Raw genomic sequence first — 26,368 nt, 5'->3', positions numbered from 1 at the left:
CTGCTAGCGCAAATCCACTCAAAGGAATGACGCCTGCCGGCCGGTCACCGGCAATACCGCTCTACAAACCGCGTAGCCAAAAAGGGGTAGTCGTTCATAAGTCCGTCAATCAAGCAACGCCACCTCTTTCCGCATCAACGTCATCATCAGAAGAACTTGGTCACCATCTCCAGCGGCCGCCGCTTCTCCGTCGGCGGCGGCGACTCGTCAATGCCGTCAATCACTTCAGTGTGGCCCTCATTCGGAATGACGCCCATGATCGCGGCCTCCTTGGGCGTGAAGGTGGCGTAGACGTCCGTCTCGTCGTAGTCGCCGTATCCGTGGTAGGGGAAGAGTTTGTTGAGAATATAGAAGAGCGTAAGACTGACAAAGAAGCCTGTGAAAGTTAGCGACGGGGAAGAAAATTGAGGGGATGGGCGAGACGTACCGACTAAAAAGGCCATGTAGTACAGCTTGTACAGCGACCTGGGCGCGTCCGTCTTCTCTTGCACAGTGTACGCAAGTCCGCCGACTGTGGGTGCCCACCCGGCTATCCAGGCCGGTATGACGCGCCAGTTGAGGCCGTTCCAGAACCAGTAAGATGAGTTCTTGGTCTCGTACAGGTGCGTGAGCTTGATGCGCTTGCGGCGCAGAATGTAAAAGTCGCAAACCATGACGCCCATGATTGGGCAGAGGAAGACGGCAAACGAGTCGAGGACTGCGACGAACGTCGTCGCGCGGTTGATGAGCTGCCACGGCTGCACGACCCACACGGCAAGGAAGGTGATGAAGGAGCCGCGTCGGATGTCGATGTATGTGGGCCACATGCCTGCCAGGTCGATGCCGCCGGCTACCGAATTGCCGCAGATGTTTTCGAACATGCCGGCCAGCGCGAAGCCGACTGAGAGGAAGAAGACGCCGGCGCGCGCTTTGGATGATCCATGGCCCGAATCCATCATGCGCATCAGCAGGTCCGGCGGGTTCCAGAAGATCTCGCCGTACAAGACTTGACAGGCACTTGTGACGACGAGACCGACCAAACTGACCAGCACACCGACGAGCCAGGCGGAAAGGATGGTTCCTGTGCAGTAGTGTCTGGCGTTTTTGGAGTAGCGAGAGAAATCGCTGCCGTTGGTGATGCCGGCCGCGATGCCACCAATCATTTGGTTGATTCCTTTCATGATGAGCCAGGATGAGTTCCAGGCGGAGCCGTCCGGAATCGTCTTGCCCTGCGACCAAAGCGGACCCACGCCTCCTGATTGAGAGAGCGACCAAATCACTAGAAGGTCAGCGTTGACCGAAATTTCCGAGAGATAAAACCTACACATGCAGATCATGCCCACTCCGCAGTATATCGCTGATACCTGGAACGGGAGTTTGAATTTCTCTGGTCGGATGAAGAGGAAAGGCGTGGAAAGGAACCAAAACACGATGAAGCCCACAAACTCGTACGTCGTAGTCGGCATAGATGCAGGCAGGGTGTTCTTCATCGAAGCGAAGGAGGGCCATATCGCGGTGATGCAGACGCTGTCGACAGTGTTAGAACAAGCTCGGTCGGGTATCTCAAAACTACTCACGCTACCAGTCGACCGCCATTCCAGCCTGCCGAAAGTTAGCTTGAAACTGAATCAGTGCAGCAGAGACTCACATTGAACCGAGCACCAGATGAAATTCAGGAGAATACGCTGCAGCAGAGCAATGTAGCTGCCCCGGAAGCCCCAGGTAAATCTGTTTTGAACAGTGAATCCAATGTGCCAGCGAAGACCGCACCAAGCAATCAAAATGGCGAAGAAGCAGATGAGAGCTCGGCCGACGATGATGACCAGCATAGACTGCGCGACAGAGAGACCGAAAGCTGTGAAGCGGTTAGCGACAGGAAGCCCGCGGGCGCGATGAACTTACTCAAAAACGTGTTTGGCGTCTGCCAATTTGTTACGTTCAAACTGCTGATGCACCTGTTGATGGCTCAGCAAACCGCGCTCGGTTGCTTGGACAAATGACGCCCTACCAGTATCCAAAGAAGTGAAACCAGCCCCAGGTACGGCGATGCGGCGGAAGCGGAATCAGATCCCTGTTGCTCCAGGTGGTCGCGTCCTCATGGTCCTCCTCTTTACCATGCAACCGTGCTTTTTCCTTCCAGACGACGGCGCGCTCTCGCAGTGACGACATGGCGGGCAGCAGCAGCGGCAGCAGCTAGCGTCAATGGGAGGGGCAGGCTGGAATAGGTCGGCCTGGGAACCAACGTCGCGCCGGGCCATGGGCGCTTTTCATGACTTTTGGCCTCTTTGGCGTGATAAGCAGCCTGGGTGGCAACGTGCAAATCAGGAGTCGTTTGCTGCCATTTGACTTTTTGTCGTTATCGCATCCGTGTCCCAAGCTGTCAATTGCCAAGGGTGGGTGAGTGCTGATAGGGTCGTCTTGTTCTGGTAAACGGGAACCGTTCTAGTGCGGCTACAGTGTACCTACATGACGCACAACATCTGCTTTGGGTCGGAACTGATGTAGGTCTTGGTGGTCCGGGCAGATATCTCGAACCATTGATAGAGCAGTCGTTCCTAGATACATGGACGCGCTTCTCGAAGGTCTCGGCGCTTTCAGTCGGTCTTGTCCGTTTGTACTAATGGCGTCAGGTGGTGCCTTTGTTGCCCAGTATAGTGCCTAATAAGGCTTTAGCATACGGCGAGCTTAGACAGACCCCGCAACAAGATGGGCGCCATGAGCGCGGAATGAACGCGGAGTCGAGGGTCGATAACGACGTGGAGAAGACGGCACACCCCGGTATGTCCACGGCTTGGTGTTTGTTCTGGGATCCGGGCTCGCTCGCAACAAGCCGATCGCCGTCGGATAACCTCATCCCACGTGCCCGCTCGTAGAACTCCACTGCGTCCTCCCCATCTATCGCGGTGTAGAACCACCCATCCTTTTGAAGCCCTTGAACCCAACTCTTCCGTGTCCATATGAAATTGGCGAGCGCACCGACGGCATCGACCTCCGGGTAGTTATTCAGCGTGATTGACACCATGGCAGCAGCAAAGAGACTGCGCATTGGCATAGACGTCGGCGGGTTCGTAATGAACGCATGCTCCGTCGACTGGGAAAATCTGATTTGTTTCTTAGAACCAACACTGATGGAGTTGTCATCGATCCGCTACGAGCCTCGGAGCCGGACAAGGGCATCATTGCCTGGCATAAGGCGCCAACAACAGCAGATCCCAGTCATGGCATTGAAGATGCTCTCCGGACCATGTTTGAGCAGTCAAAAGTCAATCCTGACGAGGTTGCGAGTGTGACGATTGGGACGACGGTTAGTGAATCTTTTTGGAAACCGCTCTTCTCTTGTGATCCAACTTGGACAACATTAGAATTTCTTCTACACATCTCCCCATAATTTTTTCGATTGCTTGTTGGAGCAATCGAAAGGGCAACAACTCAGCAATTTCTTTCATGTGTGTCCTCAAGAACAGTCAAGCTCTAACATCCGAATTTAGCACTTTGTCAACGCTGTCGTCGAACGCGATGCCCGCCGCCTGGCCAAAGTAGCCGTCATCCGCTTGTCTGGACCTTTTGGAAAGCACGCACCGCCATGTGTAGACTGGCCCGAAGACCTGCGCGATCTAGTCCTCGGACACCATGCGCAAGTATCTGGAGGGCTGGAAGGTGAGTAACTTGTTTCATGCTCGAAAAAAAACGGCGAGATGAAGAGAAACTCTCCAGTCCAACACCATAAATCAAAACTCGAGCAAATTGAAATTAACTTATCTACTCAGTCGATGGCCGCACCATCGGCGACCCCTCGCCCGAAGAGCTCTCCACGCAAGCCGAAACCATCAAGGCCCTTGGGATCCCTTCCGTCGTGCTTATCGGCACCTTCTCGCCACTCTCACCGCACCAAGAGCACGAAGCAGCAGAAATACTGCGTCCGCTACTTCCCGCCTCCACCACGCTGACACTCTCGTCGACCATCGCCGCGCTAGGCTTTCTGGAGCGAGAAAACGCATCCATCCTCAACGCGTCCATCCTCCCCTTTGCGCGCCGCACCATCGCGCGCTTCCACGCCGCCGTACGCAACGTGTTGGGCAGCGGCGGCGTGCAAGTCTTTGTGACGCAAAACGACGGCACGGTGCTGCGTGGCGCCGAGGCGGCGCGCTGTCCCATCCGCACCTTCAGCTCCGGCCCGACCAACAGCATGCGCGGCGCGGCGGTGCTGGTCGGGGAGGAGCTGGCGGGCGTGAAGAATGGTACGGACAAGAAGAAGCGCGAGCCGTGCATGGTTGTCGACGTGGGCGGCACGACGACCGACGTCGGGTTGCTGCTGGCCAATGGGTTTCCGCGACAAAAGGCCGCGTATAGCGAGTTTGCCGGTGTGCGGATGAACTTTTCGTGTCCGGATGTGAGGAGCATTGGGTTGGGTGGCGGGTCGATTGTTAGAATTGAGGAGGGCCATGGGACGCCGAAGGTCACGGTGGGTCCGGACAGTGTTGGGTATCGGATCCAGGAGGAGGCGCTGGTGTTTGGTGGTACGGTGCCGACGGCGACTGATTACACCGTTGCCAGTGACGAGGCGGTCGATATTGGCGAGAGAGCGAAAATCAAGGGGGTGGGTGAGAAGGAGGTGGCCGCTTACAGAGAGGTGGTCAAGAAGATGTTGGAAAAAGTCATTGACACGATGAAGACTTCGCCAGACGATATCGCCGTCCTACTGGTCGGTGGCGGAGCAGTCATAGCGCCAAACACGCTCAAGGGCGCATCCAGAGTGCTCAAACCCAAGTATGCTGGCGTTGCAAACGCAATTGGAGCAGCCATGGCCGGTGTCAGCGCTGTTGTCGACACTGTCAAACCAACCGACAAAAAGACGACCAAAGAGGTGCTGGAAGAGGTTTCTAAAGAAGCCATCGAAAAAACGGTCGAAGCAGGAGCAGCACGAGAGACTGTCAAGATTGCCGAGATGGACACGCTCCCGCTGCCGTACATTGCTAACAAGTGCCGCTTCATTGTCCGCGCGGCAGGCGAATACGACTTTTCGCGGGTGTACGACTCCAAGGAGATGGAAGACGGACAAGTAGATGAAGAGGCGTACGAGAGGGAACCTGAGAAGATGCTCAAGGAGCCGCCCAGTAAAGGCAAGCCTACAGAAGAAGTCAAGGTCGACATTGCAACATACCGCCCCAAGGTGGTCAACAGGGTTTGGTATGTGTCCGAAACCGATCTGGCCTGGATCTCCTGCGGTTGCTACATTCTGGGAACAGGCGGCGGAGGCAGCCCCTACTCGCACATGTTGCGTCTGCGCAGCATACTGCGCTCTGGAGCAGTCGTGAGGGTTGTCAGCCCTGACGACTTGAAGGACGACGACCAGGTTGGCTGCGGTGGCGGTTCCGGCTCGCCGACTGTCGGTATTGAGAAGCTTCAAGGTGACGAGATGATGGAGGCGCAGCTAGAGCTTTATGGACTCGCAAAGGACAAGACGGCAACGCACATGATAGCGCTGGAGATTGGCGGCGGAAACGGTCTTCAGGGAATGATTCTGGGCGCTAGCAGCAACATGAATATCCCGACTGTAGACGGAGGTAAGTGGCTTTCCGAGACGTGAGGATGGGGCTGACAACTCTCAAGATTGGATGGGACGAGCCTATCCCACCAAATGGCAGACGACGCCTGTCGTCTTTGCAGAGAGAAAGACTGTCTTTTGTCCAATCACCATGTGTGACGGCAACGGAAACGTGGTGGTAAGAATACTTCTCAGGCTACTCAACCGGATGCTGACAAGTTGCAGTTCATGACCAAAGCTACAAGCGACGAAACAGTTGAAAGAGTGTTCCGCGCCGGCCTGTCAGAACTTGGCTCGCACGTCGGATGCGCCGAAGGACCGGTGACTGGTGGTACGTTGAAAAATTAAGTCGAGTTGAGGAAACAGACTGACACGTCCTAGCGGAAACACGGCGATGGGCCGTCGAGCACACCATATCGTTATCCTGGAGAATCGGAAGAGCCGTTCACGCTGCAAGGCAGTCAAACAGCATCGACACGGTCGCCGAGTCCATCGTGGCCGAAGTCGGCGGCAGCAGTTCGGCCAAGGTGCTCTTCAAAGGAAAAATCGTCGGCGTGGAGCGCACGCTTCGCCGCGGACACATTTACGGCGAAGTCATCATCGACGCTGCAGATGTCAACGACTCATCTGAAGGACCAAGGGAATATGACGGCCGAATTGTGATTCCTTTCAAGAATGAGAATATTGCCGTGTTCAAGGAGAAGCCGGACGGGGATAGAGACACGCTTGCCATTGTCCCAGACTTGATTTCTGTTATAGATGCGCAGAATGGCGAGGCTATTGGTACGCCAGAGTACCGCTACGGATTGCTAGTGATTGTCCTTGGCATCACGGCGTCGGAAAGATGGACATCAACCAAAAGAGGCGTTGAATTGGGTGGTCCAAAGGCATTTGGGATGGACGATTTGGAGTACACCCCTATTGGCCAGTTCCAAAAACCAAGGAGTGTCATAGACGAGTATTCAGTAGAGGAGTAGACGACCTCGGAGTTGAAGTCAGACTTGAAGAAAGAAGATTTTGTCATCGACAACCAGGGTTTCAAGACTTGATTCATTAGATATTAAGTATCTCTAATGGAACCTCCAAATGTTCATCCAGGATAGTAATCAAAGGTGAGCGGGATGGTGGAAGTAATGGTTTGCGAGTAGTCCGTCTTGTCTTGCAAGGTGACGGTAGCATTCCAAACAAAGGTAGTCGGGGCGAAGCGAGAGCCGAGAAGAGAAAACAAAGCCGCATTGAAAAGGGTCTCGCCCTTTGGGACGTAGTCAGGGATTGGTCCAACTGGGACTATAAAGTCGCTGATTTGATTGGAAAAAGCTGAGGAAGAGTCAGTCTTTAGCGCCTCGAGTTAAGCTTGGAGATAAGTCTACGCACTTGGCCCGAGGAACGACTCGCCCACCAGGTACATGCCAAGACTTCCTGCATCGGCATATTGCGGTTGGATCACGCCAAAGGCAAAGGCAATGTCGGCGATGGATTGAATGTAGTTTTCGGATTTGATGGTGACGTTGAAGACCTCGTTGACTCCAATCTTGGTTGGAAGGGTAATTCCGGTGATGCGGGCAGAAGCCAAGGAGGCCAGCGAAACAAGGCCGGTGACAAGAGTAGTGGCGAACTTCATGGTGGAGGTTGACTTTGCAAGAGTAGATTGGCGTAGTTAGCAGCAAAGTATGGCGGCGGATGGCGCTGACATGAATAGCCTTAAGTATGGTAGCGATATGAATAGAAATTGGAAAACATGACAAGAGGCTTCCGAACACGAATTCTGGCAGGCCGGGTGGCTTGGGAGACTTTCGGCGACTCGGCGGCTCTGGGTGGTTTACGAGGTTGAAGTCACAGCGCAGCTTGGGTGCTGCCGAAAGATCAGCTGAACGGCTATCCTCAGACAGAAAAGGGTAGGATATGGCGCGACTTCGCGTTGGTTGTGCCAAAAAAGATTGATGCAGTGACACGGCGGCACTGGAAGACGGCGCACAGGCCAGGGTGTTGCATGTCACTGCAAGCCTCTTTGCCTTTTTGACAGCCTTTTGCCTGCGGCTGGTTGGCCACTTGTGGTGGTTTTCCGGGGACGCCGTGACTGGCGGCCAAAAAGGTTGAGGGCGAAAATCAATCCGTGCTTCCGGCAGCTCCCGAACCTTTTGTCGAGCGACCTTTTGACTTTTTGCGGAACTGCAGACGCTTAGGCTGAGTGTAAAGCAGAACCGGGCGGGTGGCTGGGTTTGCGGGAGACGATCAATCAAGTCTCAGGTTGTTCTCGTGGTTGCGACGTCAGCTTACAGTAGCATGTTTCACTGGTGATTTTGACAGTGACGACAAGCTTGATGATTTTGTGGAAGGCGAGTGAAGAATTGACATTGTTGCAGCGGGGAAGCCATCTCTTGGCCTACGAGTTTCCAGGTTTGCGGCTACTGCGGTGCGAGGATGACCATGCCAGGGGTTTGGTTGAATGTTTGGAATTGTGACAGGCGGTGGGCGTCGAGGTGGTTATTAATAGGGCCAGGTCACAGTTGAAGCGAGAGGAGACGATGCGATGCGACCGACCGATGGCCGACGAGGGGTGAAGTCGGGAATAGATTGCGTCGTGGTGGTGAGTGGAAGGGAAGGACCCTCGGCCTCGGACAAACTGCCGCCGGCCTTTTGTTGTTCCGCGAATGGCCACCACCCGGACCGCATCATCCCCTACTCCACCGCTCACTGCTCAGGCCCGCGATGACATGGCGCCGACCTGACTGAGCAAATAATTCATTACCACCAAATGGTTGGACCAACGCGCCTCGCAGGCGACGCGCAAACAGTGGATACAACATTTCGCACAAGTCTTGGCTCGCTGCCGTCGCCCAGTTACAGTCGCTAGACAGCAGCCTTGCGACAGAAACCCTGCCCGGTCGATCACCTCGAAACATGTCGTTTGGGGAATGACGCCGCACATCAGCAGCTGGCCTGCCAGTGCTCAGGCCCGCCATGTCGCCAGTTACCACCTCTCTACGTCGGTCTTGCTTCGATCCTACTCCTTCGTTCCAGTCTTGTCACCACGGCAGAGACCTTTGCTTAACCACGCCCCTGCAACTCTGGCTCCCGTCTCCCGCTGCTCCATGAGCGGCGCTTAATTTGCCCTCCCGCCATGATAACAACCTCTCACCGCGTCATAGTCGCTGCTTGCGTACTCGTCGTCCTCCTTTTCCTCGCCCTCCAGCACTCGCTCCAAGTCGAAACCCCGCAACCCCTTCTCCCCGGAGAGCAAGAAGAATTCTACGACACCGCAAATGCCGACAACACGAGCGAGCCTCTGTCCGTTGGCTTCGAACCGGAATTTGTCGAACAAGACGCCGGAGACAGCTGGCGCTTCCATCCAGCCCGTGACGTGCGCAACTATGGACTGAACGACGCCCAGTGCGACATTGCCTTTCCCGGCTTGTGGCATGAAATAGACCAAGCTGCCAACTATATGAGGAAACATGGTCCCATTACTCAGGGCGAGCTGAACCTGGAATGGCGCGACAGGGCAGTCGTCAGGGCCATGATCTATGACCACCAGGTGCGCGCCATCTGTTCTCGTGTCTGGCAGCCGTAACTGATATACCTGCAGTTGTACATTATCGAGGCCAAAGGCTGTACGTACCGTCGTGACTTCCGCGAACGCTCTCTCGCCACGCTCCAAGCCATCAACCGCGCCATCACCGCATACACTGGGCCGATTCCCAACATTGAGTTTACGTTTTGCGTCGAGGACATTGTCTATGAAAAGGTGGAAAAGAGCAAGAGGCCGCCGATCTGGGGGTTCACTCGCAAGCCCGACTGGAACAATGTCTGGGTCATGCCCGATTTTGGCTACTGGAGCTGGCCCACGGATCCAATTGGCGAGTACAGTGACGTGCGGTTTCAGATGGGGCTGCGGGAGCGGGGCGTGCCTTTTCAGGAGAAGAAGGAAAAGGTTTTGTGGCGGGGTGCACCCATGACAGAGCAACGCGAGAAGCTTGTTGCGCAGTGGGAGCACAAACCCTGGTCAGACATTGTGCCCTTTGACTGGGCAGACCCAGACCGCGAAAAGAAGTTTGTCGACATGCCGGACCACTGCCAGTGGAAGTATGTTCTGCATACCGAAGGTTGGTGCCTAATTTTCCCAAAACAGACTGTTTCTCACAACTCACAGGACGTTCCTATTCTGGCCGCCTCAAGTACTTGCAAAACTGCCACTCGGTCCCCATCATCCCCGAGCTCAAGTGGATTGAACCGCACCACGCTCTCCTCATCCCCAACGGCCCGCGCCAAAACTACGTCCCCGTCAAGTACGACTTTAGCGACCTGGAAGAAAAGGTGCAGACGCTGCTCGCCAGCCCGGAGTTTGCGGAACAAGTGGCCGACAACAATGTCGAAATGTTCCGCGACCGTTACCTGACGCCAGCGGCCCAAGCGTGCTACTGGCGAAAGCTGTTCAAGGCATGGAGGGAGGTTAGCTTCGAGCCCGAGTTCTCGGACGGCTACGGCCATCCCCGCGGCATGCCTTTTGAAACCTACGTGTAAGTTGCCGACGCGCCCCTGTTACGTCAAACGATTGCGTCTTGCTGATTGCCGTTCTTGTTGCGCAGGCTCCTGGATATCTATGACTCCAACCCGTGGAAGGACCCGCCTGGCAGGGCGGAGAAGGAGGAGAAGGAGGCGAAGGAGAAGGAGAAGGAGGACAAGAAGGACAAGAAGGATGACGACTAATGGTTGTCTACCCCACCCTCCGTCTGCTGGTGGTCTGTCGCTTGGACGGCTAGACCCTCGAGACAACTTCGCGTGCCATGACGCCGTCCGTCTGCGTCTCCTGTCTTCTAGAAAGACATGTGCCGAATCCTGTCGGTCTGGGCTGTCGTCGCGAGTCCGATCCGATGACGTCTGCGACCACTCCCTCACGACATGATCGAGATTTGCCGTCAAACCGCCACCACCATGAGCAGGATTCTGCGTCTTGGCCCTAATGCTTAACTGCTCGTCTCCACACGGCCGATCGTTGGAATCGGCAGCTGTGGCTCTGTTCATACACCCTTCCCCTGCTTCACGAGCACTAGACGGATATGGAGTTTCTGCGTTCTGATTGATTGATTTGTTGATGGATTGGCTGCATGCGCGCGCGCTCTAGAGACTTGCAATTAGACGGATCGACGATGGCGGATATACCCCTGGCGCTGTCTGTCGGGTGTCGCCGCCTTTTTTCCACCCTGTGGATCCAAAAGCAGAAGTGAGCGAATGGGGTGATGGATGGATTTTTAGGAGCAGCCAAGGCAGATGTAGTGGTGCAGTATAGAGACGGCGAATCAAGAAAAGCTTTCCATTACGCGGTGCTGTGCGTCTAGAGCACCCACCCATACCATGCCCATGTCTCGCCGCCCATCCTCGCACCTCCAACGTACCCAAATACCCACATCTCCATCTCCACCTCCATCACCAACCCCAACTACTTCTCCCCAAGCACCTCAACCCACTGCCCCTCCTCCGCCCGCCGACACACATCCTCCAACACGCCCGCAACGCCCACCACGTCCTGCACCTCCAAAAAAACACTCCCACTCAGCCGCACCCACCACTCGCCCCAATACTCAATGATCGCCACGAACGTGCCCCCCACCCTCATCACCTCCTCGCTCACCCACCGCAGCACCCCCGCATTCGTCGCCGCGGCGTCAACGCCGCGCCCCAACCGCGTCGCGCCCGCCTCGCGCGCCTTCTCGCTGGATAGCGGCAGCAGCACGTTGGAGAAGGCGCACGCGCCCAGCGTGTCGCGCCCCGAGGCGTTGAGCGCCGCGTTCGAGAGGACGCGGGTCCCGAGGCGCTGAGCCAGGGCGGCGCCGGCGGCGCGCGCGAGCGAGACGTGGTGCGCGTGGATGGCGGCCTCGCCGGGGAGCGCGGTCGAGCGGTAGGCGAGGGCGGCGCGGACGCAGAGGTACGGCGTGGGGTCTGTCGTGCCGGGCAGCTCGAAGGGGGCGCTGAAGGAGGCGGAGGCGTTGTAGAGGGCGGGTTCGGGGGAGGGGGTGGTGGTGGTGGATGGCAGGGGCTGCCAGCCGTGAGAGGTGGGCAGCGTGGAGCGGATGAGGTGGTGGACGCGGGGGGAGGCGTACATGACGCAGGAGCCGCGGGGGGTGAAGAGCCATCTGCGGAGGAGGTTAGAACGTGGAGGTGGTTGTTGTGGGGTATGTGGAGAGAGTAAGGGGAAGGGGGGTGTGGAAGGGGGGGTGGACAAGGGGTGGGATGAACGCACTTGTGGCAATTGCTGACGAAAAAGTCCGGGTCCAACGCCCCCAGATCCAAATCGAGCATCCCAACGCCGTGAGCGCCGTCGACAACACTGAGAACACCCTCCTCCCTACACACTTTCGTCATCTCCTCAAACGGGAACCGGACGCCGGGCATCGACACAACGGCATCAAACAGCGCGGCGACGGGCCTCCTCCCCTCCTTCCTAATCGCGGCAACAGCCTCCCTAAAGCTGCGCACAATCTCATCGTCGCCAACGGGATACCGCACCTCGACGCGGTGTCCCTTGACGGGCGTGCTCTCCTCGAGATACAGAATCGTCTTCTGGCACGCGCCGTAGTTGCAGGCAAAGTAGACGAGCACGTCGCCCGGCGCGTAGCGCAGGCTGCGCAGCACCGTGTTGACGCCCGTCGTGGCGTTGGGCACCAGGACGACGGCGTCGAGCGGCGCGCGCAGCAGCTCAGCAAGTGCGAGACGCGACTCGCGCAGCAGCTTGGGGTACGTCTGCCGTAGGAAGGGGTCCGGGCGCGCTTCCAGCGCCGCGAGGTAGGAGAGGCGCGTCTCGTGGACAGCGCGTGGGATCACACCGTAGGAACCTGGCGTGGTGCACGCGTTAGGAGGGGTTCCTGGCGTTGCGGGGTAGGAGAGAGTACCTTGGTTGAGGTTCACGTAGTCGTCGGCGAACATGAAGTTCTTGAGAAGCTTGCGGCCAAAGGCCGTTTCTGTTCCGGTGAGTTCGCCCATGGTGTCGTCAATCTGCTCTTGTCAGTGTGGTGGGAAAGATGGCAAGGGAGCAATGAGTCGGCGGCGATGGATATGCGCTGGAGTTGCCGAAGTGGGGCCAATGGCTGGACAGCTGGACTGATAGGCAGTGCAGAGCAACGCCGTCCCTTTAATGTGACCTAAAATCGGAAAAAAGTGAGTCAATTGCTGTTCTGTGATGACTCGACGTCCGTCAAAGCAAGGGCGCGAGCGGCTAACGCTCAAGCCACATCCGCGGGGACATCAGGTTTCCTGGTTCGGAAAGGCACGCTTCCCACCCCGATCAACTCGTCATTGGCTCATCAGCACCAGACACTTTACCAAGCAAGTCACGGAATGCGGCAAAAAGCAGAGCCGCACCAAATCAGATGAGCTTGGCTGGACGTATGTAAATGCATTTCTCGGCTAACTTGCCACGCACTCCTCGAGCCCAAGGATCTTCCGGACAAGAATCAAAGTAGTAGTGTCGAGGACGACCTGCGACCTAACGGCGACAAAGCACTTTGACGACGACTCAAATTCGCGAGAAGCCGCTCGCTTGTTGCATCTTTAGCCGGCGCCTGTACTGCTCCCGGAACCGGATGCGCTGATATGTACCGTACGTGACCGTCGCGACGAATAATACTGTCCATACCAAGGTGACGACGAGACCGACGGGCGTCAGCAGCGGAAGAGGGATCGTGATGCCTGGGACCTGCAGCGGAGCTAGGCGTTGGCCGGGCATGAGGAACGAGACCGAATTGGCGACAATGGCAGCCTGTTCGCCTGAGATGGTTTCGTTGCCGGCGGAGCGGTCGGAAAAGACGCCAGTGAGGAACGATGCCTTGTCGACGGCAAGATCTGAAGACACGACCTTGTTGTCGACGGGACGGCGTGCCGTGACGTTGACTCTCGGGGTGAGGTATCTCTTGAGGTCGTCGCTGAATGTCGTCAGATGATAATCGCCACTTGAATGGCACACTTACGATGTCTTGGCCTGGGTTATCGAGTTGCTGTTGATTTGGCCGACGTAGGTGATGACCTTGATTTGCTCCGGCCCATTGGCGCGAGGAGCCAGTGACTTGGCCACCTCGAACACCCTTGGCTTGATGGGTGGCCACGACAAGGGCAGAGAGACGTCCCGTTTGGCGGCATTCGAGTTGCGGTCGGTTTGCTCTTGCACCGTGGCATCCGTGTACGACAGCGTCATGCTGATGCTCTTTGCCTCGGTCCCGGTCCACGGATCAAAGGGAGCGGTGACATTGTACAGGCGGAGTTCTGCCTGGAAGCGGCCGGTCGAGTTGTCAAAGACGGGGAGGTTGTAGCACACGGCGAGGCCAGAGGGGTCGACGTTGCGCATGGCAGCCCTCATCATGGCCGTGTCGCAGGCGGCTTTGGTGTCGAGCTCGAATTGCTGGGGGATGTCGGCGGTGGCATTTTGCGGGGCTTGTCTCTTGACGGGAGGGTTCTGGGCCTGGTCTGCCTCTGGGTCGATGTGAAGGAACTCAATCATCCATCGGGCCATTTCCTTTTGGATGAAGTCCCTCTTTAGCAGGTTGGAGAGGCCATGGCGGGTGGGCGAAAAGGCAGCAGCTGCATGTCCGAGTATTAGGAGGCCGCCGAGGACAGCGGACCGCAGCCGCATGGTATCGCGAGGAATATTTTGAGCGAGTCGAAGCAAAAGGGCTGCCAGCAGCTTGGAGAACAAAAGGCTTGTTGATTAAAGGGAAGGAGGGATAAACAAGAAAGGCAGAAAGGCGATCAAGGACCAGGCAGACTTGACGGCATGGGGTGGGACGGGCAGGTCATGGTAGCGTGATCATGTCACGACGCGAGTAGCATGATGGCGGCGGTTGAGACTCGAGGTGCGACGCGGAGAGCGGGCGGCGGACATGGGCGGGACGGTTGTTTCTTTTATTCGAGCGGAGCGGTGGTAGTACCGACGTGGGACGCAGCATGAAGACTGAAGAGGCTTGGTGGAGAGGTCGAGACGAGGCTGAGGGCCGGCGCGTCGGGGGGAGCTGTCGCATGTCCCTCAGTCGCAACCTGCGCTGCATGCGCATCTGCATCCGGTGGCTGAATTGCTCCACCCACCGACACGCACTCGATAAGCTCCCCCCGTCGTACAGAAATCGCCGTGCTCGAGTGCAGCGCGACCACGTAACAATGCAGCCCCCCCATACACACGGTCAAGACTCCATTGTCGTCGCCGATGCATATGGCGAGCGCTGCTCTGCCAGCAAAGCACCCTCAACCCCAATAACACGCTGCCCCCGCCCTCTCTCACTCTCTCTTTAATTCAGTCATCTCTCTCCTCGACCATGTTTTCCCTCGTTTCCTCAAGACTCGTGATTTGTGTTTGGCGTCACCGGTTTCCTTCCTTCTGTCCGCAACATGCAACCCTCGCCTTTCGTGCCGGCCTGGCCCACGTCCCATTCAAACAACAAGCATCCTTTCCTCCACCAGACAATGTCCGTCGCCAATTTCCACGACGACCGCGCCTGGGATTGGCCGCGCTCCACCCCCTCGCCCTCGCCCAGCACCGCCTCGTCGTCGTCCTCGGCCAGTCGAAGCCTGACCCCAAAATCCAACAATCGCAACCCCTGGGCAAGCAGCGTCTCCCTCTGCTTACCCTCTGTCAGCGACCCTCCCCCATGTCCCACTCCGCCCTCTCTCAGTCGTAGTGTCACACCTTCGACCAGCCGTTGCGCTACTCCAACCCCTCCCGCCGCACCGCAGCCTCGCATCCCCGCCAAGCCCCTCTTCATGGCAATGTCCTCTCCTCCCCCCATGGCAGTCTCTCCCTCCGACGACAAACCAAATAGACCTGCCGAGACCCTCTACGCCCCTACCCCCAACCCGTTTCGCGACGGCGGACTGGGGTACGTCAACCTCGCTCCCTTGGCCACCGCCATCATCACCCCGGCCCTCGAAAAGCAATATGTCCACCGCGACTCGCCGACCCTCATCAGCCGTCAGGGATGGGAGCGTTCGACCGGCCAGCGCGCATATACCTGGGCCCTGGGAAATTCCAAAACTGCCCTGCTCTTCCTCATGTGCGACGACATTGCAGCCTGGCGCCGTGCCAGCTTCTACTGGCTCGAGGACAACAAGCTCCCCTTTACCGAAGCTGATCTCGAGGGCATCGCGGCAAACCCGAAAAAGGTCGTTGACAATCAGTGGCGCGTTCTGGCGCGAGAGCTGCCGCAAAATGGAAACCACGTCGAGCTGAACCCCCGCGAAATGGCACCGCTCCAGGTCGTTTCCCAGTCTCCGAGTAGCGGCGGAAAAGTGCTGGAAAAGGTTCGGTGGCAAGGGGACGACAGCCCACGAATCTACGTTCGAAAACAATTCACCGTATCTCGACATGCAGAGAAGCTGAGTCTGCTTGCCAAAGTCCAAAAGTTCAAGTCCTTGGAGCACCCAAACGTTGCCAAAATCATCTGCTCCTACAGCCAAGGCAGCATCACCGCCATCATCACGCCGCAGGCTCCCGCAACTTTGGAAGACTTTCTCCAGCATCCTCTTGCGTCGACGCGCCCTAGTCTCTTGCTGGGCTGGTTCAACGACTTGACCCAGGCCCTCGCCTACATTCACGCCAACGACCTCACCCACCAATCGATCCGGCCAACAAAGATTCTCCTCGACGGCCAACGCATCTTCTTCTCCACTTTCGGCATCTACACCGAGCAAAGCTCTTCGCCTCGCGGTTCGCCCCCTCGCTCCACCTTGAGCCCGCCTCCGTCACCCAACACGATCCGACCCCTCACCGAATCCGCCTACATCTACGCCGCGCCCGAAATCGTCGCCCGCTCGCGCTCCGCGTCGCAGGCCCAGTCGTTCAACCACGGCCAGTATACGTCCAGCAGCAGCAGCCCGCACCGCTACCGCGCCTCGGCCGACGTCTTCTCGCTCGGCTGCGTCGCGCTCGAGATGCTGAGCATCGTCAAGGGCCAGACCACGTCCAACTTCCGCTCCTACCGCTCGCACTTTTCCCGCGACCCCAGCTTCCACGCCAACCTCGACCGCGCCGCCAGCTGGCGCAAGCACCTGGCGCAGCTGAGCTCGCGGGCCTCGTCCGCCGCCGCCGCCGCCGCTGCCGCTGTCGATGGCGCCAACGTCGTCGGCAGCGCGGCAGGGCTGAACGGGGTACCGGGCATTGCAGGCGGCGGCGGCGGCGGCGGAGCCACAGCGTCGGCCAGCCTGGAAAACCGCAAGGAGGACGAGGCGGCCGAGTACCAGGCGCTGGGCTTCGTCGGGGCGATGATGGCGCCGGAGGGCAATCGCCGCCCCAAGAGCAAGCAGCTTGCCCTGGCCATGCGGCGCCTGGACGAGACGCGGTCGGTGAGGCGGCGGCGCAGCTTCGACGGCGTGAGGAGTGCGGGGACAGCAGGGATGGGGCTGGCAGGCGGGGTGCCGGTGCCAGGGGGTGCGGAGGCCGCTGGCTCCATCGCTGCTGCTGCTGCTCCTCTTCCTCGGCCTGTCGTCGCGCCCTTGCAGAGTCTGGGACAGGGGATAGGACAGGGGCAGGTGCAGTCTACCCGGTGGCGCGGTAGCAGTGCCGGGACGGCGGGCGTGGACGATGGCAGCACCGTCAGGGGGAGTTTGATTTCTTTCTAATTGCATCCGTCACCCATCTATCTACCACCCGACTATCTACCTACCCCATACATACCCTGCAACCACCTTGGCCTAAACAACGCGTCGCCTTACCATGTTTCCCTTTTCGGTCCATACGTCCTGTCCTCCCGCCTCTGACTGCCTCTTGCAATCTTTCCCATCACTGCCTTGCCCACTGTTCCTAGACTTTCTCCCCCCCCCCCCCCGTTGTTGTTCCCGCTGGATACCCCACCCCCTTGCTCCCTTTCTGCCCTGCCCCTGTTTCCTTATTCTTTCGTTCTTGGTTTTGCTCCCCTTCTCCCCTACTCTCTCCCTTGTTCATTCTCGGCATCCCCGCATCCGCACGTCACATCTTTCTCTTTACTTCAATTCGCCGTGCTTCCGCTGCCGTAGACGACGCTGCTTTATGTATGCGAGGTGAGCAGGTGGGCGGGTAGATGGAGTGGCGTGTCGTGTCGTGTCGTACAGGTTTATATAGCACAGTACAGTACAGCGCAGTACAGGAAGCATACATAGATGGAACTCTCAATCTTTGTTCTTGACTCCCGCACTGCTTACGTTGGTCGGACGCTTTTCTCGCTGCGTGCTGCCCTGTGCGTATTCCTCTGGGCCCTTGGGCCCTTTGAAGGAAGTCTGTCGCGTCTCCTGCGTACGACGACGACGACGATGATGACGGGTGAGGAGAAGAAGGGAAAGGAGACGGCCCAAAGATCGCGACCGAACGCTCGAGACGGCGCTCGTCGGCGCTGGCATGGCGAGATGGATCGAGAGCGCCGCTTCTGTCGCTAGCCTGTCGCGACCGCTAGGCGCGTTGCGAAGTGAATGAATCAAGCGTTTACTCACCTTGGTCTGACCTGCATGCTTCAGAAGACCCTCGCTCCGGCACCTACCAACCTACCTCTCTTACCTTAACAACGTCATCCATCCCCTCCTCCACAACTCTCCTCCCACCATGCCACCACCCCCAACAACGACCCCCCAACCCCCCGCCCATCTCGCCGCAGAATCCACCTTCACCACCAACCTCCGCGCCGCGCTGCGCGCGCAGACGACCTGGCACGCCTACATCCGCGCCGGCGGCTACAGCGGCGCGCGCCGCATCCTCTCCGAGCAGGAATTCAATGCGTTTAGAGACGGTATGCAGCCGTTTGACCGCTGTGGGTTTGAGAGGCGTGTTTGTGAGATGGAGGAGGGGCCGCGGGGCCGGGTTGTAAGTGTATTTGTGTTTTGTTGGTTTGGTGGTGGTGATGATGCTGATGCGTATTTGTGTGTAGAGGAGGATGGAGAAGAGCGCGGAGAGCGACGATGCGGACGCGGACGCGGTGTTTGCGGAGATGGTTTGGCGATTGGATGATGCGCTTGAGCAGCTAAGTCGGCATTTGCGGCGCAAGAGCGGCGGTGGGCGGAGTGAGGGCGAGATGGAGACGCTACGACGGATGGGCGAGAAGTTGCTGGCGATGGTGTGTACGCAGCAGCGATCGTCGTAGAAGGTGGGAGAAGGTTTGTGAGAGCTGGACTGCGCTGTTGGGGATTGGAGAGGAGTTGGGTTGCGAGAGTGTGGCGGATTCTGGAGGATGCTTGATTGACGGGTGCTGTCTGGAAGAGAGAGGTGCCTGTGACCGGAGTGGTGGATGGGGGGTAAGTGAATGGACTTGGATTGCGAAAGGATGTTTGTCAGTCACCTACTCTGTGCCTTCCAGCGCGTCGCCTCCCTTCGCCTCGCTCTTTTGTTTGCAAGCCCGAAGCGAAAACGCATCCACCTGGCGACTCCACGACTACAGTCGGCTTGGCCACTCTCACTCTACCGCCTCTCCCCCTAGCAAGTTGGCGAATATCAACAAATTCTCCCGCTTAGTGAGTATTCGGATCTATCCTCGACAGGCCACGGCTGATTCGCGCACACAGAAAACAATGGAGCCCCAGAGCTCCGACAAGCAGACCTCGCGCTCTGCTCAAGCGACGTTCAAAGATCTGCAGCCCGCCTTCAAGGGCCTGGAGAACGCCATCACACAGCTGGGCGACGATCTAGCCCACGCGGGCGTAGCGAAGTACCGACAGATCGGAGATCTGCACCGCAGGGTCCGCGACATCGTCGACATCTTGTCGAGCTGCTCCGAGAATCTGCTGCGTCAGTACGAAGCCAGGGAGAGGGAGATGGAGCAGCTGCTGGCCGCGACCAGGGATATGGTGTCGCTCGAGCGTCTGCAGCGCATGTCGGAAGATATCTCTGGAGTAGCGGCTCGGGTTGAGAGACTGTATGGTGGTCAGAATAAGAAGCAGAAAGCGGAGGAAAAGAGTGGACGCGATGGTCCTGGATGCGAACAAGTCAAGACCGAAGTCAAGTAATCTCCCGCCTGAACCGTGGTTCTAGAAGACTCGAGCATGGGAGCTCTGTCTGCAAGTTGGAAGCGTTCATGAGGTCTGTCGTCAACTTCAAGCGTAGATTTTACCGTGTTGCTGACCAACGTCAGGGTTTGCGGTACATGAGAAGACGTGAATGCTCCAGGACCCTTGGGAGGGAATTGGAAACTTGGAGAACTCATGATTGGCATTGGTTATTATGGGTCTGGGTCATGGGTTCTGAAGGCGGCATCCTCTCGGTCACAAATACGGGAGTCTTTGTCTCTTGGGTGACAGGGTAATGGTCGACAGTCAGCGAGAATCATGCTCGATAGATCAAGGAGGCCAATGGACTTACTCTTTCTTTGACAGCGCGTTCGAATGGCTGGAGGGTAAGGTAACGTATGTACTATCTGCTTGAAGTTGCTGCGGTGGAGAGTGGTGCGAGCAGGCAGGTGAGTGGGCGGTGGACGAGGTGCCTTCCCTTTTGGGCAGTGCCTGCCTCCTCGGGGTCTGGCTCCGCCCCCGACGCACACAACCTGAGCCTCCGCCCAAATCCCCCACAACTTTCCCTTCTCATCTCATCTCCTCCAAACCTTTCGCCGCTCAACACAAACGTCCCGTCCCTCCCCAGAACTTTGTCGTCGTCATTGCAGTTGAGCAGACGATGGAGACGATCCCGTCGCGCCCACAAAGGGGTAAGTACATTAACAGTCGGAGCATTCCTGATCTTGCACATGGCTCTTACTAACGACTTGTCTTCACTCAGCTCGCCCCAAATGCCCTCTCCCTGGACTCGAGCAGCTCCAGCTCAGACTCAGACTCGGACTCGGAAGACAGTCCACCAGCCACATATGCCAGGGCCCAACCACGGGTCGAAATCACCGTAACATCGTCCCGCTCCACGAGCCCTCTTTCTTCAAGCCCACCGGACACACCGGCCTCCAGGTCCCAACAAGAAGGAAACGTCTCGGAAATCGGCGACGAAGAATGGGAGGGGATCTCTTCGTCATCAGGATCAAGCTCGCCGTCACCGAGCGCAACACCAAATCTGCCATCAAGGGAGCCCACGCCAGAAACAGCAGCCCCACAGGCTGCTGCAGGTCCTGCAAACGAACAGAGCTTCGATTTGAATGGAGAGGGACGATTCGAGTGCGCACAATGCCACCAAACATACGGCAGGAAACACAACCTGCAGAGGCACCTGGCTTCTCGTAAGTTGCCACGCTATGCCTCAAAATCGTAGTCGCTAATAATGAAGTAGACAGTGACGAGCGGCCTTTCATGTGTGCTGTCTGCGGAGAGAGATTTGCCAGATCAGACGTTCTGGCAAAACACACTCGAACGACCCACGGTGTCAACACGGCGCAGAACGAAGCGCAAGAGCCCCTCGAGGAGGCTGAGCCCGAGCCCGAGCCTGAAGAAGAGGAATCGCCCCCCTCTGACATTTCGACGATCTCGTGGCCAACATCACCAGTGAGACCCGCGAGACCAACAGAAAATGATTATTGCTTGGTCATCGGCCGAGAATCCGCAAATCGCGGCACCCATAGTGAGAACATCAATGGTACCAGAGTCCAAGTAGGCCAGGAAGAAAAGCGTTCAATCGAGCGCGAAAAAGGTCGAATCCTGGGCCAAAGGCTCATGAATGGCATGGTGCCGCGACGAGTCTTCAACTGGATCTCCGCCACGTATGAGAAGCAGTCAGCCGGCCAAAATGTCTCCTGGATGCCAAAGTCTAACCCAGTCGCCATCGTTCGAGCAAACATGGCTGTCATCGATGCCGTTCCCCAAGGCGGCCATCTTTTCATCATCATCACGAGCACGTCAGGTCTCTCACTAGATCGGCGAAGCTTTACTGATTTTGTCAGAGTTCTGGCACAGAAGTTGACTGAGTTTACGTTGGTCTTCTCTGCCACTATACTAGCAACGTACATGAGGCATATACGCTGGACTCCGTTTCAAGGCCTTGGTCTTATAATGATCTTCGCAAAGACAGAGCTCTACTCTTTCTTTGTTGATGAGCAAGAGAATGCTGACCTTGATCTTTTTATTAAAATGCTTGAGCATGAAAGTCACCTTCGCAATCCCCAGCGGTTGTGGCTCTCTGGTCGAAATGACATGCCAGGAGAAGACCAAGACGACGTCATCTGGGTTGATCACGGTCCTATGGGTTAAGAAGTCTTTCAAATTCTTCCCTTTCAGAAGTGCTCTGTTTTCAGGGAGAGGTGGCAATATCTTCCGGTCCGTCGAGAGGTTTTTGTTTCACATTTTGCGCGCCGCGGCGGACTTTGTCGAGTTGATCGAACATGGCAATGTGGATTAAGTCAAGATGCTTGAGTACGCCAAGTCATTTTCCCGTCTCTCACCGCGGCGATGGCACACAGGGAGGATCCAAATCATTTGAATGAAGGCGCGCAGACAAGAAGCATTCCAACTCCGTAGCATATACCCATGGGGAGCATTCAAGTGTTCATACGGGTCTTTACTGTTCAGCGCTGCCTGCGTGTCCATGCCCGTTTGCGGCACAACTGACTGAGTGCCGTTCCATGTGATGTCTTCCTGATGACTTTCGTGGCATTACAAGACAAGTCAAAATAGAGGTAGCGGGCATGTGGTCGAGGGAGTCGACAGTCGACATGGACATGACACCATACACTGCTTGATTCTGTGATCTGAAATCACGGAGATGTGTGGTTTTGAGCTCCCGAAGTGCGTGTACCAAGATCTTCGACACCAAAAGAGAGCAGCAAACCGCCAACTGTGCTCATTCAGGCGGGGGGGGGGGGGGGGGGGGGGGGGGGTAAGAGTATCAACGCAGTAATTCTTGAGTTACAAGTCCGGAGTGCACAGTAGTGCCCACCGCCTCTAAATTCAGCGCAAGTGACAGACGTTTGCAATTCAAAGGGATCGGGTGGACTACCAGTTTCGACGCCTGGCCCTGGGAGTTCTTGCTGGTCGAATTCTACAACCGGAAGCACTTGCAGCTCAAGTTGGGCCACTGGCGGGTCGGCGTGATCGATGACGTGCCTACTCTCTTTGGCAGTGCCTTCCCCTTTGGATACGCGCTGACAACCGCGACCTCCACCCAGATTGCTCACACTCCATCCATCCTCTCTCTTCTGCCCAGCACTACCCAGACTTTCGAACACTCTATTGCCTCCCTCTCTCAATCTTTAACCATCAGAGCAGTCATGTCCGGATTCAAAGCTAGCCAAGTTCGCAAGCCCAAGCACCTCGCCCGTGTCCTCACCACCAAGGGCAAGAACAAGAACCCGGGTGAGCCTGTAAAATGGCTCGCGCGCAATGCGTGGAAGAAGAGGCAGAGGAATAGGAACCGCGCGTGAGTACTTCCCCAACATCTTTGAGCTTTGCGAATCGATAATCTTCTCCCCGCTGGGCTCTCTGCCTTGTTCATCCCTTGGTTTCGGTCTTTCGATCTGCGTTTTACTCCTCGCCACAAGCCACATTGATTGATTGACGTATCGCAAAAGCAATCTCAGAGCCGCCGCCGTCGCCGATGCCATATCTTTCAACAGTGACAACGCTGTCTTCCGAAGCGGTGAGACCAATGGCGACGGTCATGGTGAGAGTGACGAAGAGGATGATCACCTCTTCGACTCCCCTCCCTCGCCAAGCGCACTGTATGTGGCGATCTTCACTGTGAACAAGGTCTCAACGTGTACTGATATCTTTCCAATAGTGAAAAGCAAGATTTCCATGACGACGAGCCTGGACTGCCCTCGGCGCCACAGCCACGCCAGACCAAGAAGAGAGCCCGTATGGGTCAACGTATCCGTCGGCAGATCAAAGCCCACATGGAACAACAGCAGCAGCAACAAATTGAGGAGGTGTCGCAAAAAGGATCTGATGAGGAGGAGTTTTTCCGCGTTCCGGTTGATATTGCCAAGCAACGAAGTAAGCTCGTCTTCTCTTCGATCTGTCTGTGAATGTTCTAATCAATTTTTGACTCTTCAGTCACAGCTCTCCGCCACCACCTTCAGACGTTGCTTTCAGACCCACCTCAGACCAGTGGGTCTGCTACTCAGTTCTTTGCACATCTCGACGAGCTGGAAGGCTACATTCTCAACAACAAAGTCAAAGATATTCAGCTTGAGAGGGTACTGAAGGCGATATCGGGGCGGAAATCAATCCCTTCGAACTTAAGGGCACGGGCAGGCAAGATGTTTGGGAAATGGCAGGCCGCTATTGCCAAACCCTGATACACACTGTCACTGGGCCTGCTGCAAATGGACAGGAAGGCGCCTCGCGCCTCTTCGGGGGGAGCAAAGCGATCGAAAAGGGGATTTTGAAGGCGTGCAATTAGCTTGCAGTCATTTCTCGGACGCTCCTTCATTTAAAGCAGAAAACGAACTCGCCTCCGAAGCAGGAAGAATAGGAGGGGCGTAGGTAGTTGCTTTCACGGAATAGGTTTCCCATAGCTCGATAGCTTCATTCATTCGAAGAGAACAAGCAAGAATATTCTTCTCTCGGAAGTTTGCTCTCAATTAAGCTGATGTTCGCTGCAAGGAAATATCTCTGTGTTGCGGGGTGGCCAGTTACCTCTGGCAGGTTCTTTGCGTTAACGCGTTTAGCCACTCTACACTTCTGACTGTAGTGTCGTTTAGAAGATTCCTTCGATCATGTTTGGTTTGGCTACCCCTGAAAATTGTACCCGCCAGAGCACTTTTGCCGCACAACATCGGGCATCTCCTACCCCTGTCACCCCCTGAGCACGGACAAATGGCGATACCGTCTGCTGCTCTAGCTTCAATATTTAATACAGTGGCTTCAAAATACCCTGGGATGGCCCGTAGGTATTTCTCCAATCTTTCCAGCATCTCTAAACTCGTGTTCAAAGTCAAAAGTGCCGTTTTACCCTTTAGGGACTGCAGTACAACTTCGAACGTCTAGAAGCACCGAAATCGGACCAACGACGGATCTGGACCAGACCGACGATATTTATGGGAGGGGGACCAGTGACCCGGACCGGACCAAATACTTTGGACCGACGACGTGGACCGACGACGTGGACCGACGACATGGACCAACGATTACGGACCAGACTTGCTCAGACGTTTGAAGTTGTAGTTGCGTACCGAAAAGGGTAAGAGATATTTTTGTATCTTCAAAAGTCTACTGGATCTTTCGGCTACTGACAAGCACATGGCACGTAATAGACGTCCAAAGGGCAAAGGGGATACATTGCCCCTTTCGGACAGGCACTTGACAGCGTTTGAAGCGTCTAAAAATACTAGAACGTCAGGGGTTGCTTGCACTTGTTAAAGAGCATCCATCCATTCGTTTCCATGGCTACCGCTCCAGTGCACTGATTTTCCGCCCATCTGTCTGCCGAGCTTGTCCGAATTACCAAGAAGCCACTCGCCGTTCGTCGTGAAAAGCAATCGATCCTGACTCACTGAAAACTCGAAACTTTCCTCCACCCTGCCATCGAAGGCCTCAAACGGGCAAGAATCTGCCCGCAATCCTCACTCAAGAGCAATAGATCTTGAGGCACTCAAGCCTCAAAACTTCCTGTCGATTCTTCCATCAGACTCCTTCAAACGGTCGGGCAGTCGCTCGCCATTTCTCGTCAAAAGCAATCATCGCAGACGCACCCAAAATTCAAAACCCTCGAAGCTTCCGCCAAATGTCTTCAAATGGCGGCTCTCCCACCCGTAGCGTGCTGGCTATCAAGATTGACCCAAGACTCAAAGACCATTCCCTTCTATCGCAATGTGATTATTAGCTCAGACGTCACCAAGCTTTGTCTTCAACCGCCGATCCGCGAACGCAATTGCTGGGGAAATCGGAAGGACCGCAGCCTAAGAAGTTCAAAGGCGATTTGACTCAGTCGTCAATTTTCTCAGGGTAGGGCGCGAGAAAGTCGTCTTGGCCAAATAGCTCCAGGTAATCTTCCCCTGACGTCTTGGTAAATCTCAAGCGCTCCTTCAAGCTCGATTTTCGGGAGTTCGCCAGACCGGACTGCTTCGAAATCCTTCTTGCAGTCATCAAGGTCCTTGAGCAGCCCCTGTCTGTAGTCTTCAAGGCTCTGCTTTTTGACAGTGGCTAAATCCTTTCCTTCCGCCACATTTCCACAGGCCGCTCCAGACGGAGGCCTGGCAGCATGATAGCGCGTGGAGTTGGGTTCATCGGGAGCTTCGAGAGTCGTCAGACCGGACGAGGCGTGGTCATCCAAGTTGCTTTTTCTGGAATCAAGCTCAGGCCGCTGTACATTTGCTGCCAGAAGGTCCCACGGCGTGAAATCCATTTCATCTTCCCCAATGCCTCTTTGGATCTGCAAATCCCTCAGTGCGGCAGAGAAAATGCGGCTATTCTCTTCATCCACACCGTCGAGGTTGTGGAGGATTGCTTGAGCGTTCTTGTGGATGGATGGACCGGTGGCTTTGTCAACTTCCTTGGCCAGGTAGCCGCGCACAGCCGGCAAATACTGGTAGCCAAGCTCCTTCGCCAAGGCAATGATTCCACGCGCAAAGCGACGGGTTGTGTCCTCAGAGCCTTCAACCTGCACAACACTGCGAGCCCGCTTTGTAGCAACCGCAACAGAGACCACAAGACGAATCAAGTGATCTTGCACAGTGTAATCCGAAATGTCGATATGCTCATCTTCAAGGGCGACATAGGTGCTCATCTCACGCTTGTCAATTTCCCTGACGATTTTGTCGACAACTGATTCCAACTTTTGTCTTTCGCAGCCCGGGGATTTTGGGTCCCAGATCACGTTATCCCGGAAGTGTTTCCAAGGTCCCAAGAAACTCGGCTTCAAAATGTATTCCTGCTTGAGCTCTTCCAAAGAATTGAATTTGAGTTGGCGCAGAATTGCTTGCAAGTGATTCTCGGGTGGCGGATTGGAGGACATGGTGCCGGAATCCATGCTGTTGTGTTTGA

General features: G+C 56.4%; 11 protein-coding genes across 11 annotated transcripts; 5 read left to right on the top strand and 6 right to left on the bottom strand.

The window, feature by feature from the left end:
• Positions 1-38: 38 nt before the first annotated feature.
• Positions 39-2,376, bottom strand: J3D65DRAFT_279860 (uracil permease). Its single transcript, XM_066795055.1, has 7 exons — positions 1,988-2,376; positions 1,882-1,934; positions 1,628-1,834; positions 1,557-1,581; positions 1,304-1,506; positions 428-1,258; positions 39-376 (listed from the first exon to the last, which is right to left on the bottom strand). Exons 1-7 carry the CDS (start codon positions 2,146-2,148, stop codon positions 147-149), a joined length of 1,710 nt encoding a protein of 569 aa, XP_066656711.1. The 5' UTR covers positions 2,149-2,376; the 3' UTR covers positions 39-146.
• A 623-nt stretch (positions 2,377-2,999) lies between these two features.
• On the top strand, positions 3,000-6,501 carry J3D65DRAFT_666161 (uncharacterized protein; the record flags this gene model as incomplete). The annotated part of the gene is made up of 7 exons (XM_066802899.1): positions 3,000-3,043; positions 3,097-3,283; positions 3,468-3,636; positions 3,747-5,543; positions 5,590-5,702; positions 5,750-5,855; positions 5,906-6,501. The coding sequence occupies 7 exons, from the start codon at positions 3,000-3,002 to the stop codon at positions 6,499-6,501; spliced, it is 3,012 nt and encodes a 1,003-aa protein (XP_066656710.1).
• Positions 6,502-6,614: 113 nt separating this feature from the next.
• On the bottom strand, positions 6,615-7,145 carry J3D65DRAFT_601514 (uncharacterized protein; the record flags this gene model as incomplete). The annotated part of the gene is made up of 2 exons (XM_066798043.1): positions 6,615-6,841; positions 6,899-7,145. 2 exons carry the CDS (start codon positions 7,143-7,145, stop codon positions 6,615-6,617), a joined length of 474 nt encoding a protein of 157 aa, XP_066656709.1.
• A 1,278-nt stretch (positions 7,146-8,423) lies between these two features.
• Positions 8,424-10,054, top strand: J3D65DRAFT_280054 (DUF821 domain-containing protein). Its single transcript, XM_066795058.1, has 3 exons — positions 8,424-9,059; positions 9,111-9,627; positions 9,675-10,054. The coding sequence occupies exons 1-3, from the start codon at positions 8,646-8,648 to the stop codon at positions 10,043-10,045; spliced, it is 1,302 nt and encodes a 433-aa protein (XP_066656708.1). The 5' UTR covers positions 8,424-8,645; the 3' UTR covers positions 10,046-10,054.
• Positions 9,992-10,847, bottom strand: J3D65DRAFT_280127 (uncharacterized protein). Its single transcript, XM_066795059.1, has one exon. The coding sequence runs from the start codon at positions 10,544-10,546 to the stop codon at positions 10,064-10,066; it is 483 nt and encodes a 160-aa protein (XP_066656707.1). The 5' UTR covers positions 10,547-10,847; the 3' UTR covers positions 9,992-10,063.
• Positions 10,754-12,863, bottom strand: J3D65DRAFT_280035 (pyridoxal phosphate-dependent transferase). The gene is made up of 3 exons (XM_066795057.1): positions 12,412-12,863; positions 11,763-12,354; positions 10,754-11,655 (listed from the first exon to the last, which is right to left on the bottom strand). Exons 1-3 carry the CDS (start codon positions 12,500-12,502, stop codon positions 10,962-10,964), a joined length of 1,377 nt encoding a protein of 458 aa, XP_066656706.1. The 5' UTR covers positions 12,503-12,863; the 3' UTR covers positions 10,754-10,961.
• A 171-nt stretch (positions 12,864-13,034) lies between these two features.
• On the bottom strand, positions 13,035-14,144 carry J3D65DRAFT_644982 (uncharacterized protein; the record flags this gene model as incomplete). The annotated part of the gene is made up of 2 exons (XM_066802187.1): positions 13,035-13,440; positions 13,486-14,144. 2 exons carry the CDS (start codon positions 14,142-14,144, stop codon positions 13,035-13,037), a joined length of 1,065 nt encoding a protein of 354 aa, XP_066656705.1.
• A 643-nt stretch (positions 14,145-14,787) lies between these two features.
• J3D65DRAFT_280025 (uncharacterized protein) lies at positions 14,788-17,431 on the top strand. The gene is made up of 2 exons (XM_066795056.1): positions 14,788-17,307; positions 17,415-17,431. Exon 1 carries the CDS (start codon positions 14,894-14,896, stop codon positions 17,117-17,119), a length of 2,226 nt encoding a protein of 741 aa, XP_066656704.1. The 5' UTR covers positions 14,788-14,893; the 3' UTR covers positions 17,120-17,307; positions 17,415-17,431.
• Positions 17,432-18,071: 640 nt separating this feature from the next.
• On the top strand, positions 18,072-21,637 carry J3D65DRAFT_666156 (uncharacterized protein; the record flags this gene model as incomplete). The annotated part of the gene is made up of 5 exons (XM_066802898.1): positions 18,072-18,329; positions 19,025-19,351; positions 20,229-20,673; positions 20,724-21,285; positions 21,331-21,637. 5 exons carry the CDS (start codon positions 18,072-18,074, stop codon positions 21,635-21,637), a joined length of 1,899 nt encoding a protein of 632 aa, XP_066656703.1.
• Positions 21,638-22,523: 886 nt separating this feature from the next.
• On the top strand, positions 22,524-23,825 carry J3D65DRAFT_675584 (uncharacterized protein). Its single transcript, XM_066803583.1, has 4 exons — positions 22,524-22,802; positions 22,954-23,103; positions 23,163-23,377; positions 23,438-23,825. Exons 1-4 carry the CDS (start codon positions 22,654-22,656, stop codon positions 23,680-23,682), a joined length of 759 nt encoding a protein of 252 aa, XP_066656702.1. The 5' UTR covers positions 22,524-22,653; the 3' UTR covers positions 23,683-23,825.
• Positions 23,826-25,325: 1,500 nt separating this feature from the next.
• J3D65DRAFT_601507 (uncharacterized protein) lies at positions 25,326-26,354 on the bottom strand (the record flags this gene model as incomplete). Its single annotated transcript, XM_066798042.1, has 1 exon — positions 25,326-26,354. One exon carries the CDS (start codon positions 26,352-26,354, stop codon positions 25,326-25,328), a length of 1,029 nt encoding a protein of 342 aa, XP_066656701.1.
• Between the last annotated feature and the right edge of the window lie 14 nt (positions 26,355-26,368).

The sequence above is a fragment of the Phyllosticta citribraziliensis genome, assembly GCF_038025025.1.
Source record: "Phyllosticta citribraziliensis strain CPC 17464 chromosome Unknown J3D65scaffold_4, whole genome shotgun sequence".
In the NCBI taxonomy this organism is placed as follows: Eukaryota; Fungi; Ascomycota; class Dothideomycetes; order Botryosphaeriales; family Phyllostictaceae; genus Phyllosticta; species Phyllosticta citribraziliensis.
The sequence above is the reverse complement of the archived record's forward strand: the minus strand, read 5'-3'. Positions and strand labels throughout refer to the sequence as shown.